At 35.2% G+C, this 14,116-nt stretch overlaps 1 protein-coding gene across 1 annotated transcript in view; it reads right to left on the bottom strand.

The window, feature by feature from the left end:
• Positions 1-4,503: 4,503 nt before the first annotated feature.
• GPR158 (G protein-coupled receptor 158) overlaps positions 4,504-14,116 on the bottom strand; it is a 326,379-nt gene continuing 316,766 nt past the window's right edge. Inside the window, exons 10-11 of the mRNA XM_074195071.1 lie at positions 10,530-10,676; positions 4,504-5,979 (exon numbers count right to left, since the gene is read on the bottom strand). Coding sequence (XP_074051172.1) covers positions 4,504-5,979; positions 10,530-10,676 — 1,623 coding nt within the window. The remainder of the gene's footprint in view (positions 5,980-10,529; positions 10,677-14,116) is intronic.

Below are 14,116 nucleotides of genomic sequence, written 5' to 3'. Positions count from 1 at the left end.
GAATTCTCAGAGCGACTAAAAGTATGAATATTCCATAAATTTCATATAAAATGTGATTGATCTTATAATTGTATAGATGTAATAAAGGTCTATTCAAATATCTTCATTTTACAGGGAAAAAAATACCTCAAACCTAGTGAAAAGGTAAAAATAGGAGGCAATGGTTGAATTGCTAGAGGAAATCTCTTGGTCTAAGAGAAACTTCCTAATAATTAAACACACATATATAGATATCTATGAATTGACTGCAAGGGAGGTCATCATAATCATCAAGTGAAGGTAAACATTAGGCAATCATTTGCAAGGGCTGTTGTAGAAGTAGCTCTCATTCAAATGTAGTTGATCTGCATGCCTTTTGGGTTCTTTCCAGTTCTGAGATTCTATGATAAGTTAAATCTTGCACAGAGCCACATATGGAAAACAATGGTGTGAAAAATGAAAAGAAAGAAAGAATCATGTTCCTGGACAGTTAGGTTGCCTTCCAACTTTTTAATTTTTATTTCTTCAATGTATGTATGTATACATATATATGTTTTATGTTTATTTTTGTGTAATAGTGCATCTCTGCATAAATGTATTTGTATGTATCAGTATTGATACATTGATATTTCTTCAACCATAAAGGGAAATTTCCTAGCAATTAAGAAACTAAAAAAAATGTAAAGGGATGCTTCAGGGAAGTAGTGAGTATTCTGTAACTGGATGTTTCTGGCTAAATTGAGATAAACACTTATTTGTAGTGTTAAAGAGACATTGAATTAGATAGTTCTTACAACTGTAAAGTCTGTTGAGACCATGATCCAGAAGAAAACAATAAAATTCAGTCGTCTCTAAATCCTGCATCTAGTGAATCTAAATAATCTGAATACTTAAAAATCTTCTTCATCCATAACATCAATGTGCTTATATCTGAAATTCTGGCATCATATAAACACAATCAAAATTAATTTCTTCTGAGAAAGATTGAGTGACTGGGATAAGGTTAAACAGACTGCAAATATCAAAAGTAGAATGTGAGTCCAAGTTTTGATTCCAGAGTCAGTCTTCTTGTGTAAAAACTGCCATTGACCTCAAATAGCCACTTCACTCTACTATGCCATTTAGTTGGAAATAAACTCACTTGATAACAGGTAAACATATATAATGAACACAAACCAGCTTAATATAAATGTACTTTATTGCAGAGAAGTTATATTATTTACATGCTGCAACACATCACAACATATATCTACCAAATATTTCCTGTTGGATGCTGTAGGCTGCCAGATAATAGTTTTAGAACCACAGAATAAAGTGAATAGACTTACAGTGATATTGACTCTACAACTCTCAGTAGCTATAATGCTAGAAGTCAAACGGCAGTGTTTTCTCAGTCCTACCTGTCATTGCTTGCATGCAGAAACCTAAGGAGCAAATATAAAAGTGCTGTCGATTTTCCAATCCATATGGCCACCAAAGCATTCGATGGGTTGAGTAATTTATTCATGTCTCAAAGCATTTAATTTTTGCATAAAACATACAAGTCTATTAAGGTTGGCATAACTCTAGTTACTCATAAACCTGGATTAGAAACAAAGGAGTGATGAAGCAATCCATACATGCACAGAAGGACAACCTAACAAATGTTTGTAACCTTGGTGTTTGTTGACTTCTCATTTTGATTGATTCTGCTAGTAAATATTTTAACAATTCTAGATTCTAATTCTCTTGGTTGAATATTACACTGGTAGAGAACAACTGTGGGTCAAAGAAGGTCATGTAAGTCTAATTTAGCATGTCTCATTGAAGCCATGCCTTTAGCAAGATCAATCCAATGATGCTTGGCTTCTTATGTTTTGGAAAATAAGATGTAATAAAATTGAGGCATACATGAAATGACTCATTGGGCTCAAACCTTACTAGCCTAGAAAGCAATATAACTTTAAAAAAATAGTACTTTCAAGGTCATCACAAAAGGCATATTTTAAGTGATCAAGTGTGGGGAAGGGATCATTCCATGAGGAAAAATAGATTTTTTTTCATTTCTACTTGATCTTGGCCTACCAACCTGAGTAAAACAACAACCAGACACATAATCACACAAAGCACATGGATAGTAGGGTAACAGGTCCCTATTTGAGATTTGTTCCTGAACAAAAAAGCTGAGGAGACTTTAATGATAAAGGAAGAGAACTCTTGGTTCCTGTGCCATCCCCTTAGGGATATGATCCTGGTTTCCTGCTTTCAATTCCTTCGTTCTTTTCTTCCTCTTGAATTTTTTCTATATTCCCTGGCTAAATGAGACCCAGACATCTAGATTAGAAATGAAAAGGGCAGAGTAGGCACTTGACATACTACTATGTTTGGAAAAGGCAAAGTGATGTCCATTAAATTTTTATTTAAATTAAAATATTTTCAAGTTTTATTTTTTTTTCTAATAAAATAGCACTAACTTGTATAGGGAAGCTACCAAGGTCATACTGGCAGCCAGAAGTCAGGCCAGAGGCCAGACAAAGCAACTGTGCACCCACCCTAAGGCTTGAAGATTGAAACCAGACCCTCCTGTGGTGTTAGTCATTCAATCAGCCAATAAACATTTACTATATTCTAGATACTATTACTATCTCAAAGTGACTTTGAACCTTCAGGGACTTTAATTATCACAAAATAAAACCTAGATATCCTGGAAAGCAAATGCTTTCCTGAATCAAAATATGTGCATTTATAAAAATATTAAAAATATCCCATTTTGCTCTTCCCTACATGCTACACCCTAGGCAAACTACCTTGCTTGTCTAGCCTCCTCCTGGATCTCAGCAACCTAGTGTTTTCATCACTCCCCACTTCTATGGGCAGAGAAAAGAATGACTTATAGGAAACACGCCAGTGGAATGTTTTATCTTGAGGCAGAAGTTTATATTTTTGACTCCAGTCCTGAAATGTTACAATGGGAAGCCAGAGGATATGGAACTTTCCCAGTGTTGAAGAGAATGAAGGACCAACATCACCATGTCGCAATTAAAATAGATAGGTTCTGAACCTTAGATTGAATTTAAAAAGTAATATTCCTATTTGAACCAATGAGGGACTCTAAATAAATCAAGTCTATAAGATAGACAAATTGGCTTTACATTCATTATGCATGATTAGAAAATATCCATAAAATGATTTAGATGCGAAACCAATTTTTCGTAACAGTTCTTTAAAAAAAAAATCATTTGAAAGTGCTGTCAGAGAATATCTCCATGTCTTTCCTCTGAAAGCTGATTCCCTGATTATATACTATAGCTATAACTAGAATAATGTCATTTCTTAGCGTCTTCTCTCTTCAAAAAAATAATAAACATATTTTCCTCACTTTTAGCTCTTCCTTTGGATAGAGATGCTAAGTATGAAATACTGAGAAAGATAATAGTGACTGACAATTAGCCATATTAACTATTGGCTTAATGTCTGTCTTGTAACAAACAATGGATAAGTTGTCCTTAATTCCTTGAAATATACAGCTATGTAGGACCACTTGATTTCCAATATCAATTGAGCTTCTGAGTGCTAACATTGAAATACAACACAATGAACTTATCTTGCATAAAAGCCTCGATTAATACCATATCAAACTATGATGTGAAATAATAGAGTCAAACCCAAATTCACAAGATAAATCACAGCCAAAACCAAAGAATCTTCTCATACCAAAGAATGGCCTCCCAAACCAGGGAAAGATTGCTCACTTGTAGAAATGAACCAAAGTTGTAGATAGCAGGTACATTGTAAGGTGCAATAACAATTGAGTATCTGAAGATTGCATAAACATGTTGCTGTGTCACATAATATCAAAGTTATTTGCAAAAATTATACAATCTGGAATGCTTGAATATGAGACACAACAATGTACTGAAACATACATTTATAAGAAAATGAGAGCAATCAGTAATATAAAATGTATTTTGGGGATGCATTAAGTTAGCAGTGCTATCAAGGTTAAATGAGTAAAGTGAAAAGTTCATTTCAGACAGCTGCTCAAGGATACAACTTTTCTTCATTTCTTAAAAATTTTTTTTCAAACACTGTGATTTAGAATTTCCTTCATTTAATCTTCAAAGATCAATTTCAATGGGAGTTGGGGAAAGGCAAACCTTAAACAAACATTTCCTTTAAATACATTGCATCCCAAAAGTTTTTGTGTTTAAAACTGAATTAAGACTTTTGGGACATCTTGTATTTGCATTTGATTTCTATATTATTAAAGAAATTCTCTTTTTTTGAGGGGGAGGGGAATTGTCACTCTGCTATTTATTTGTTCCCAAGGTATCTTCCAAATCTCTAACTCCAAACTCCTCTACCTTTGTTGAAATCATATTGTCTTCCAGTGTCCCTCCTTGATTAACAAATGTTTCTTGGGAATTTGCAAAACCTCCTAATCTTTATTGGATGTTGACATCAGGGCTTCCTCCTTTCTTTTTTTTCCTTTTTTCACAAAGTCCTTTTATGGGCATGCTACACTTCAAAAGTGTCCCAAGCCTCTTATTTGCGGGATGTTGGAGTTTTATTTGCACTTAAAGCAGAAGAGGCCAACAAGGTTACACTTTTCTCAGCATTTGGTAAGCCTGGGGTCTCATACTCCCAGGGACATACCTCAGCTCGGGATGTTAAAGGTTGCTGAAAGTTATTACTTGAGTTAAAGGAGGCAGATGAAAGCACATTTCCCTCAGAGGAAGACAGAGTTTTTTTCTGGTCTCCTATTTGGTTGGTATTTTCTTGCTCTGCTTTTGATGCTACAATTTTCGAGGGCAGTTCATCATATTTACCTACACAAACCTTGGCTGAAGGAAGTTGACTGCCATTTTCACCTTTCCCACTCCCAGGGAGAATCTGAGTCTTAGCATTCAAATGTTGTTTTTCCTCTTCAAAAAGATATTGTTCTGGGACCTCCCAAGGACACACCTCAGCCTTGTCAACACTTTTCTGATTGGACTGCTGATAGTCTTCATTGGACTTAGGTTTGTGTTGAGATTTCTCCTTTGGATGGGGAAGGGTGTTTTTCTCTGTTTCAGAAGCTACAATAGACACATGTTTCTGAACTTTTGATTCTGAAGGCACAGAACCTGGAGTCAAGTCATAAACCTCCCAAGGACATACTTCCCCAATGTCAAAGTTATCCTTTAACAAAGCTGAACCTGTTTCTGAATTGGTAGCGGGTGCACTCACCCGATGTTGTTTCATAATTCCCGATTTGGGTAGTTTTCTTGGCTCTTCAGAATGAGTGGAATTTTTTCTGGCCGAATCTTTAGTCTCTGTTTTATCAGGGTTGGAATGTTTTCGGTTGAACTCTTTGCCTTTGAATAGTGGTTTAGGAGATTTATCATTATCTTCCAGACCTTGAATTGATGGTTTCCCAGCCAAACTAAGAGTTTTTTCCTTGGCACTTGTTATAACACTGAGGGACTTTTGTAACACCGATGTTCTGGGATGCCCCGGCTTCTTCTCTGAGCTGAGGTTGTGAGCACTTGCTGACTTACACACCAAAGGGACTGACTCAGTGGAAGAAGCCTCCATGTTTTCTGGAACCCGCTTGCTGATTTTTTTACTTGCAAGGGAATCAAGTAGAGAGTTCTCTGTGGTCTCTGCCTCATTTTCAGTTGGAATACTATTGGACTCTTCTGACTGGTCTCGGACATGATCATAAGTGCTGTGGGACTTTTTTAAGGAGAAGACACGGTTTTTCAGAGATTCTTCCTTAGCTTTCATGGTGCCACTAGAGGACTCTTGGGGGTTTTTCCTCATGATAACAGCATTTTTGGTTGCATTGTGGTCCATAATCTCCTTATCCTCCTTAGAACACTGTCTGCTGACTGTTTCTGGGATCTCGGTAATGCGCCTCATGATGGAACGGCCAAGACCCTTTTTGGAGCACCGCTTTTTCTGAAGGTGTGGATTATTTGTGATCATCTTCTTCCTTTTGTAGATTTCCAGCTGAGCATAGAGTTTCTTTAGCTCATCCTGGGAAGAGAGAAAAGCTAGAGTATTATAAAATGAAGGCAGTCAACTAAACAGGATAGTATGAGTCAAATTAAATAAACCTGAACAGTGTAAGAAAATTACATCTAAACAGATAACCTTATTCCTTTTTTTTCTACTATATGTTCTATTACAAACGTCTTCAATGAGAGGCTGATCTTTAAGAGAAAATACTCTAAGATCCTGCTGACATATATTTCAAATTCAATTTTCATTGAGCACCTACTTTGGGTTTTTGATTATGGTCCAGATTGAATCTGAACCATCACATTAATTGGTCAGACATAAGCAAATATTTCTTTAGACAAATTATAAAGTTTTTCAGAAAGTGGTTCCCAAGATGCTAGATTTAGGTCAGATTAAAAGATTTCAAAATAATTTTAAATAATTACACAGATATTCATCTGTCCAAAAACAAATTTCTTCTATGAGTTTTTGTCATAGCCTGTCATGACCAGTTCTTAATAATATGATCCTCTAACCCACCATCTGACAATAAAATACAATAATTAATATTATTTATTAATTATATTAATATAAATATAATGTTTATATTAGTAAACTGTCTACCAACAGCCCCTGGACATAAGATAAACTTTTACTTTCACACCCTATCCATCCATACATCCCTTTATCCAGATCATTTCATCATCTACCAATTGCTATTAACCTGCTTCTCTGCATCAGTTCATGAATCCCTCTCACTGGACCTACTGGGAAGGATTTTCTTTTATTTATTTATGAATTTCTTTAATTCTTGAACATTCCTGCTTCTTAATATACAACTATATTCTTTTTTATTCATCTTTACTTCACTGGGGATAGGATTTTGGGTTCTTTGGAAGTTGTGAGAATATATTAAAGTGTGAAAGTCTTTGTGGGATTTCATCTAAGTCACCTCTGCCAAGTATCCCCAAAGCTCTGTCCTAGAACCGCTTATCTTCTCCCTTTTTACTATTTCATTTGGGGATCTCATATGCCCCTGGGGATTCAACTATCATCTCTATGAAGATGGTTCTCAGATATATCTGTCCAGTCCCAACTTCTCTCCTGATCTTCAGTCTTGTAATTGGACAAGCCAAATTGAATGTCTCATAGTCATCTTAAACTCAATGTCCAATATCTTTCCAAAGTTTGAGAAAGATTTATTGAATCCATGCCATAGACAGGTGTGCCCAACCCATGACCTCTGGATTTCATGGAACCCTCAAAACCCATTCATGTGGTATTATTACATTTTAATATTATACTAATTGGTAATATGGGTTACTTTGTAGTCATAAATAAAAATTACATTTTAGAAGCAGCTGTTGAGAAGTTTTTGTTGGATGATGAGACCCAGAAGAGCTAAAAAACTGGATATGCCAAATGCCTTTGAAAAGTCAATCCATTTAGTTTTAGAGCACTTGCTCAGAGCCCTATTAAGTTTAGAGGGGACAAGGGAAGTCTGAGTCTGTTCCAAGTAGCCTCTATGTCTAGAGCCTGATCCTAGACACCGGCTAAGTCATCCAGACATTTGTCAAGATCATTTTACCTTCTCTCTGACCTACATTCCCACTTTTTTTTCCTTCACAGAACAAAATTTTTCTTCTCTTTATGTGTGTTGTCTTCCCCTATTCAATGAAAAAAGGTCCTTGAGGTCACGAAACATCTCTTTTTAAAACCTGCTATCCACCAAAGTGCTTGGCATAGCAAACACTTAACTTTTTCGGTGAGGAGCATGTTAGGTTGAAAAAACACATGTTTCTCTTGATAGAGTTTGTAAACTGATTCAACCTTTCTGAAATTATGCCCAAAAGGCAATAAAACTGTATACACCCTTTGATCCAGCAATAACAATCCTGGGTTGATACCCTAAAGAGAGCACTCAAAAGGGTAAAAATCCCACAAGAACAAAAATATTCATAGCAGTTCTGTTTGGAGTGACAAAGACCTGGAAATTGAGGAGATGCCCATCAATTGACTGAAAAAATTTGTGGTATATGTATGTAATGGAACATTATTGTTATAGAAGAAATGAATTAAGGATTGGAGTACAGAAAATCCTAGAAAGACTTGCATGAACTGATGCTCAGTAAAATGAGCATATTCACACTAACAACATGGGATGATCAAATATGATGACTTTGTTCATTTCAACAGTACAATAATCAAAGACAATTTTAAAGGCTTCATGATGGAAAATACCATCCATATCAAGAGAAGGAAATGTGGAATTTGTATGAAGACCAAAGTTTTTTTTTTATTTTCAATCTTTAAAAGCTGTTTTTATGTATTATGTAATTTTTTCCTCTCTAATATTTTCTTTCTTTGGTTTGGGTCTGATTCTTCTCTCATAACATGTACAATTTTGATCTATGTTTTGCCTGGTTATAAAGATAGAGATTATATCAAACTGCTTTCTGCCAAGGGAGGGGAGAGAGAAAGGAGGGAAGGAAAAAATTATAAAATTCAAAATCTTTCAAAAAAATTAATTGATTAAAATTACTGTTAGATGTAGTTGGAAAAACAAATAAATAAAATATTTAATTTTTTTAAAAGGAAAAATAAGTTCTATGCAAGTTTTATTTGTTATTTAATTGTTTAGTTCTTTTATAGGGTATTAAGGAAGAAATAACATAAACTGAAACTATAATTGTTCCCTTGTGAAATTCATATTTTGGTCCAATTTTAGCACAAAATATTCAGCATTGGGATGGGAAGGGGAAGAAAAAAATTTTCAGCACTGAAAGAGTTAATATAGTCATATAACTATAAGTAAGAATTTGAAAAATCAGCAAGCACTTAGTATCTTTATTAGTATGTGGTCCAATCAACCCTGTCTTCTTTGTTTTTTCCGCATATGATACAAGTCCCATCATCACTCTGCATTGGATAGGGATCATTCCCCTTCATAAATGCTGCTCTGCCTGGTTTCAACTTCACACTGTAAAATGCCCTGTGACAGGTGTTCCCTAGGGTCTCTCCCACTGTTTTATCACCTCCTTTTGGTGTTGTCTTTCTTCCTGTAGATAGTAAGCTCCACAAGGGCAAGGATTGTCTTTCTTATTATTAATTGTATCCCTAGCCCTCAGTATGTGTTTGGATAAATCTTCATTCAATTGAATTGAGCATCCCCTAGGAGTTTATTTCCTCATTTCTTCTTATTAGGAAGAAGTGGGATAGGGTGGGGAACCTTTTTTTTTTCTGCCAAGGAGTATTTGGATATTTATAACACTATTCGCATGTTGTATTTGGTCATACATTTAATTAATTCACTCCTTAAAGAATTCCCAGATTCATTGAATTTCATGTTCTTCCTGCAGTTGCCTTGGCAAAACCTACAGGCTGGAGGTTCCTAGGCCCCTAAACCATACCAAGACTTTTGTTTGAGAACTTTCCAGATTCCTATTGCTGTAACTTCCTTCCACATCCTTTCATATCTTCTCCAAGAGAATGTAAACTATTTGAAAAAAAAAACTTTCACTTTTGTCTCTGTGCAGTCACACAGTACACACTTGAGAGTTTGAGACTTTGATGAGTATTAGATTTTTTTGTGCAAGGTACCATACTAGATGACAGGGATAAAAAGACAAAAATTAAACAGCCTCTGCCTGGAATAGGTTTATATTCTAAAAATGGCACTGGGTACATGTATACATTCTGATCAGATAAAATATTTGTCAAGTCAGATAAAATATTTATCAAGTTAATCAAAACCACTTGGTCTGTTTCGGTACTGACTTAGTTAATAAATTTTAAAAAGAAAACTTCTTGCAGGGTTGAAACCAAACAACGATGAACATTTTCTTGATGTTTAAGCATTGTATATGGTGAATAAATACACACTAATTTTTGATGTTTTAGCATGTTATGTGGTGAATAAATACATGAAAAAGAATCATAGACGCTGCTGAAAAGATATCTTCACTCACTGGGATAATTTATTATTTGCTTGTTGTGTGTTATATATCTCTTGATTTTTTTTTAAAAAAGTACTTTTAATGTAAAAAAATCATATTTGGCTAATATGCTGGTGAAATAGACTGAAAATTAATTACCAATGTTTTATTTATACCCTAGAACATGCATAGAAATTTTTAAAAAAATGAGTGATTTTTGAATGAAGCATGATGAACCACCTTATTCTAAAAAACAAAAAGTATTTTGTATTGTTAATAAATTGAGAGAGATTTCCAAATATTTGCATTATCCTCTAAATATTTTGATTCTACCCATCCTTTGAAGCAAATCTCATATCCTGTTTGCTGTGTGAAGTCTTCCCAGATCACCTGGGCTAGAAATGATTTCTATTCTTTCTTTGAGTTCCTATAACACTTTCTCTTTACCCCACTCATTTATCCCCTTCATGCTTCTTTTATTTAAATTTTTATCAAAATGATGTATTTAATAAAAAGTTTATTTTAAAATTTTCTAAACTATATAAACCCAAACAAATAGACATACATTCTTTTCTTCTCAATTAAAGATTGATGCTTGCCATATACATTGACTTGATCTAAAAATATGGAAAAGAAAAAGATCAGTTTTACCCGAATATCTTCTGGGTCCAAACTGTGCTCACTCCAAGCTGAATTGATACTACTATTCAGGTAGGATCCTGACCGGCCCATGTCAAGCTCATCTTCATATGCTTCTGTTGCTATATCGTCTCTTGGATTATTGCTTGAATGTGAAAACTGAAATAAAGGAGTAAACATGAACTACTGGCTTGAATTCAAATTGAAGAACAGTACAAAAATTCTTTAAGAATTTGGGAAAGAACATTGATTTAGAATCAGAGAACCTAGTGGTGGTGGTGAATGTGATTACCTGGTGAATGCAATTACCTGTATACCTTTCACTTAGAAGATGAGCAGATTGAACTGACCTCAGGAAATTTTCCATCTCTAATTATATGTTCCTATAGTCCTCCAAAATGCATAATATTTCTGCTTAAGTGCTTCAGGATTGGCAGGGTGGTATGATGGAAAGAGAACTGAACTTGTAATCATAGGACCTGAATTTGAATCCCAACACTGACAATTAATATGATGTGAATGTGGGCAAGCCATTTGGTGTTCCCAAACTGATGGAAATTGGGTCCTTGATAATTATCATTATTATGAGGAATCTTATCTAAACATTCTGTCCCTTGCCTATTCCTGGATGTTAGTGTTCTTATTTACCCAGGGCTTTTTGTCAAAAGGAGTGTAAATATTCTAATTTGCTAAGATGATTGTGGGAGTTAATGATATACAGTTATTTTTAATTGTAGCCAACCTTTTTTGAGTTTTTCTTGGCAAAAATACTGGGGGGAGGGGCAAGTTGCCACTTCCTTCTCCAATTCATTTTGAGAAATGTTAGGGACTGTTGTGTGTAGGAGCACTGTAAATTATCTTCACTTGGTGTCCTTGAGCACCAGAGCCTTATTTTACTAAGTGTCATGGGAGTGGGAGTGGATTAGAGATTGGGGAGGTATTTAGGCACTAGTATTTGGTTCAATAAATGGGGACCTTGGAGTACTTGGGGATCTTGTCATCCTTGTCTCCCATCCCTCAAACACTCACCTGGGAAAGATTGAGAGAGTACAGAAAGGGACTCAACATATGGTGCCTGAATGGGGACACAAAGGACATAAAGGACATGAAGGAGGAGTTATCTGAGTGAAGTCCAGAACAAGGACACCAGGTGAAGATAATTTACAGTGCTCCCATACACAACAGTGCCTAACAGAGAAAACTGAGGCAAAGAAGGATAGGAGACTTGCCCAAGTCGATGTTTGAGGTCACATTTGAACTTGGGTCTTTCTGTCTCAATGTAGGGAACTCTATCAGCTGTCCTACTCAGCTGCCCCTCTTGGGGTTATGTATGTTTTATGCAACAGAGGAAAGCAAACCTAAGAATGAATCTTTAATGCTAAAATTTCAGGTATTGTAGTGCCTGTGAAGGGGAGATATTTACAACCTTAAGTATTCCTGTTGTTCTTCAAATTACATCACATTGATAATGGTGATTATCACCTGAATTTAACCTTAGTCTTCACCCAATGAACAAATAAAGGATTGTATACATATGACCCACAGCTGTGGCAAATATCAGTATACGAATTTAATGCTACTTTGTGTAGTGCTCTGTGAGCAATGGTTCCAGACTTGATTTGGTTATTGTTTGTTATCTGGAAAGAGTCACTTTGAACTTTTTTTTGAGACTGCAAATTTAAAATGTGCTAATGAGCTCTCTGTCTGACTGTTGGTCTCTCTTTTCCTCTCTATGTCTCTCTCTCTTCCTCCCTCTTCCTTTCTCCCTTCCCCCTCTCCTTTTTCTCTCTCCCTGCTCTCCTCCTCTCTCCTCTCTATTTTTTCTCTCTCTCATTCTTGTCCTCACTCATTTAATTACTAAAATTCCACAGTTGTATGCAAAATCCTAATCCTTAGAAACAGCTGTACTAGGCAAATGTGTTAGCCAAGGAAAGAAGTCACATACTGAAAGATAAAAGTAATTGTATGAGATGTTAACATCTGATGAGATCATTCTAGCAAATCTTTCTTGGGCATTTACTATGTGGGTGACCATGGGTCAATAAAAATTTTCTAAGATAGCTTATCTTCTGACTCAGGAAATCTGATTCTTTAAAATATGGCAACTAGATGTGAGAGAACAGGAATGAGTAAGTGAGTAGATGAGAATATTTAGAGGAAAATCCACTAGAACTGCTGTGAATTCTCTCTGTATGCCTTCAACTAGTGCATGGAGTTTAGATTTAAAAGAAGAAGAAAAAACAACTTCCCAGTATGTCAGAAAAGTCAGTAGCAGTTAGTTTTATACGTACAAAGTATATACATACACATGTGATATAGGTGTTAATGACTATATTCATAGGTATTTTTGTATTCATATATTTATTTGCATAGAAGATAATGATGGGATGGAATTCCATTCGTAAAGGGAATTCCTGTAATAAAACTATCTTTACCAATGCACGATGGGTGCCATCTTCTCTACAACTTAATGTTTTTAGAATGTTGCTTTAAGGGCCCAGGGAGATTAGTATCTTACCTAGTGACACATCACTAGTATATGTCAGAGGCAAGAACTGAACCCAAGTCCTCCTAGCTGCAAGACCAACTATCTATTCAACATGCCAGACAAATCATATATTAAAGTCGAATGGATGCAACTTTTACTCATGGAGAGGCATTGTGCCACTGTATCTAGAGGGCTGGTATTAGAGTCAAGAGGATCTGGTGTTCAAGGTCTGCCTCTGACATTGCCAAACATAGAAGCCTGAGTAAGACAGTCTGTAAATGGTAAAATATTAAGGTATGAAGTAATAATAGATTTTAAATAATTGACAAGTTGCCAGTTTTCATTGGTTAAGGGAGTTTTCCTATCATAGGTCTTTACAAAAGAAAAAAACCTATTATTTAAGATATTTAAAAATCAGGGTCCAAATTGCACTAATGAAAAGCTTATGAAACTCCCACTGAAGTCTTGAAAATGAGTTAATATCCTCAGAATTATGAAAGTTCAGTCACCATAAAGCCAGTCTTAGAAGCATAAAGCAAAATGTAACAACTCAAAACAGAGTTCAGTCTGTTGTCTGTTTTAGAGAGAAAGAGAGTATAGAATATGGGTCCAACTTTCAATTGTATTTGCCCTGGATAAATCATTAGTAATGACTAATGACTTAGGGCTTAGTGTACAAAGCATGATTTGTCATAGTGATAGTATTTTCCAAGTCCTCAGTCAGGATAAAATCTAAATTCTCAAAATGCCATCACATTTGCAAGGAGAAAAACATAAATGACAAAATATCTTCCCATCTAGTCATAATATTTTTTTAAATGCCAATTAAAAAAGGCACTTGAGAGCTCAGGGACAGAGTACCTTTTCCCCTAAAAATGTTCTTGATGTTTTTAGAGAATTCATTTTGAGTATCCACTTTATTCCTTCCAATTAATATTCCAGAAGTAGCATATGGGAAACAATTGTTGAGAGGAAAGATGAAATAACACTTTCATCAAATCACCCAGCTACTTAAAACCCATCAAAAGCTTCCCATTGCTTCTTAGGAAAAAATCCAAATTCCTATATGCATTATGAATTTGGGTTTAACCTACCTTCCCAATCTCATCTC

This window comes from Macrotis lagotis, chromosome 7 (assembly GCF_037893015.1).
Source record: "Macrotis lagotis isolate mMagLag1 chromosome 7, bilby.v1.9.chrom.fasta, whole genome shotgun sequence".
Lineage (NCBI taxonomy): Eukaryota > Metazoa > Chordata > Mammalia > Peramelemorphia > Peramelidae > Macrotis > Macrotis lagotis.
Note: the sequence above shows the minus strand (reverse complement) of the source record. Positions and strands in the feature narration are given on the sequence as shown.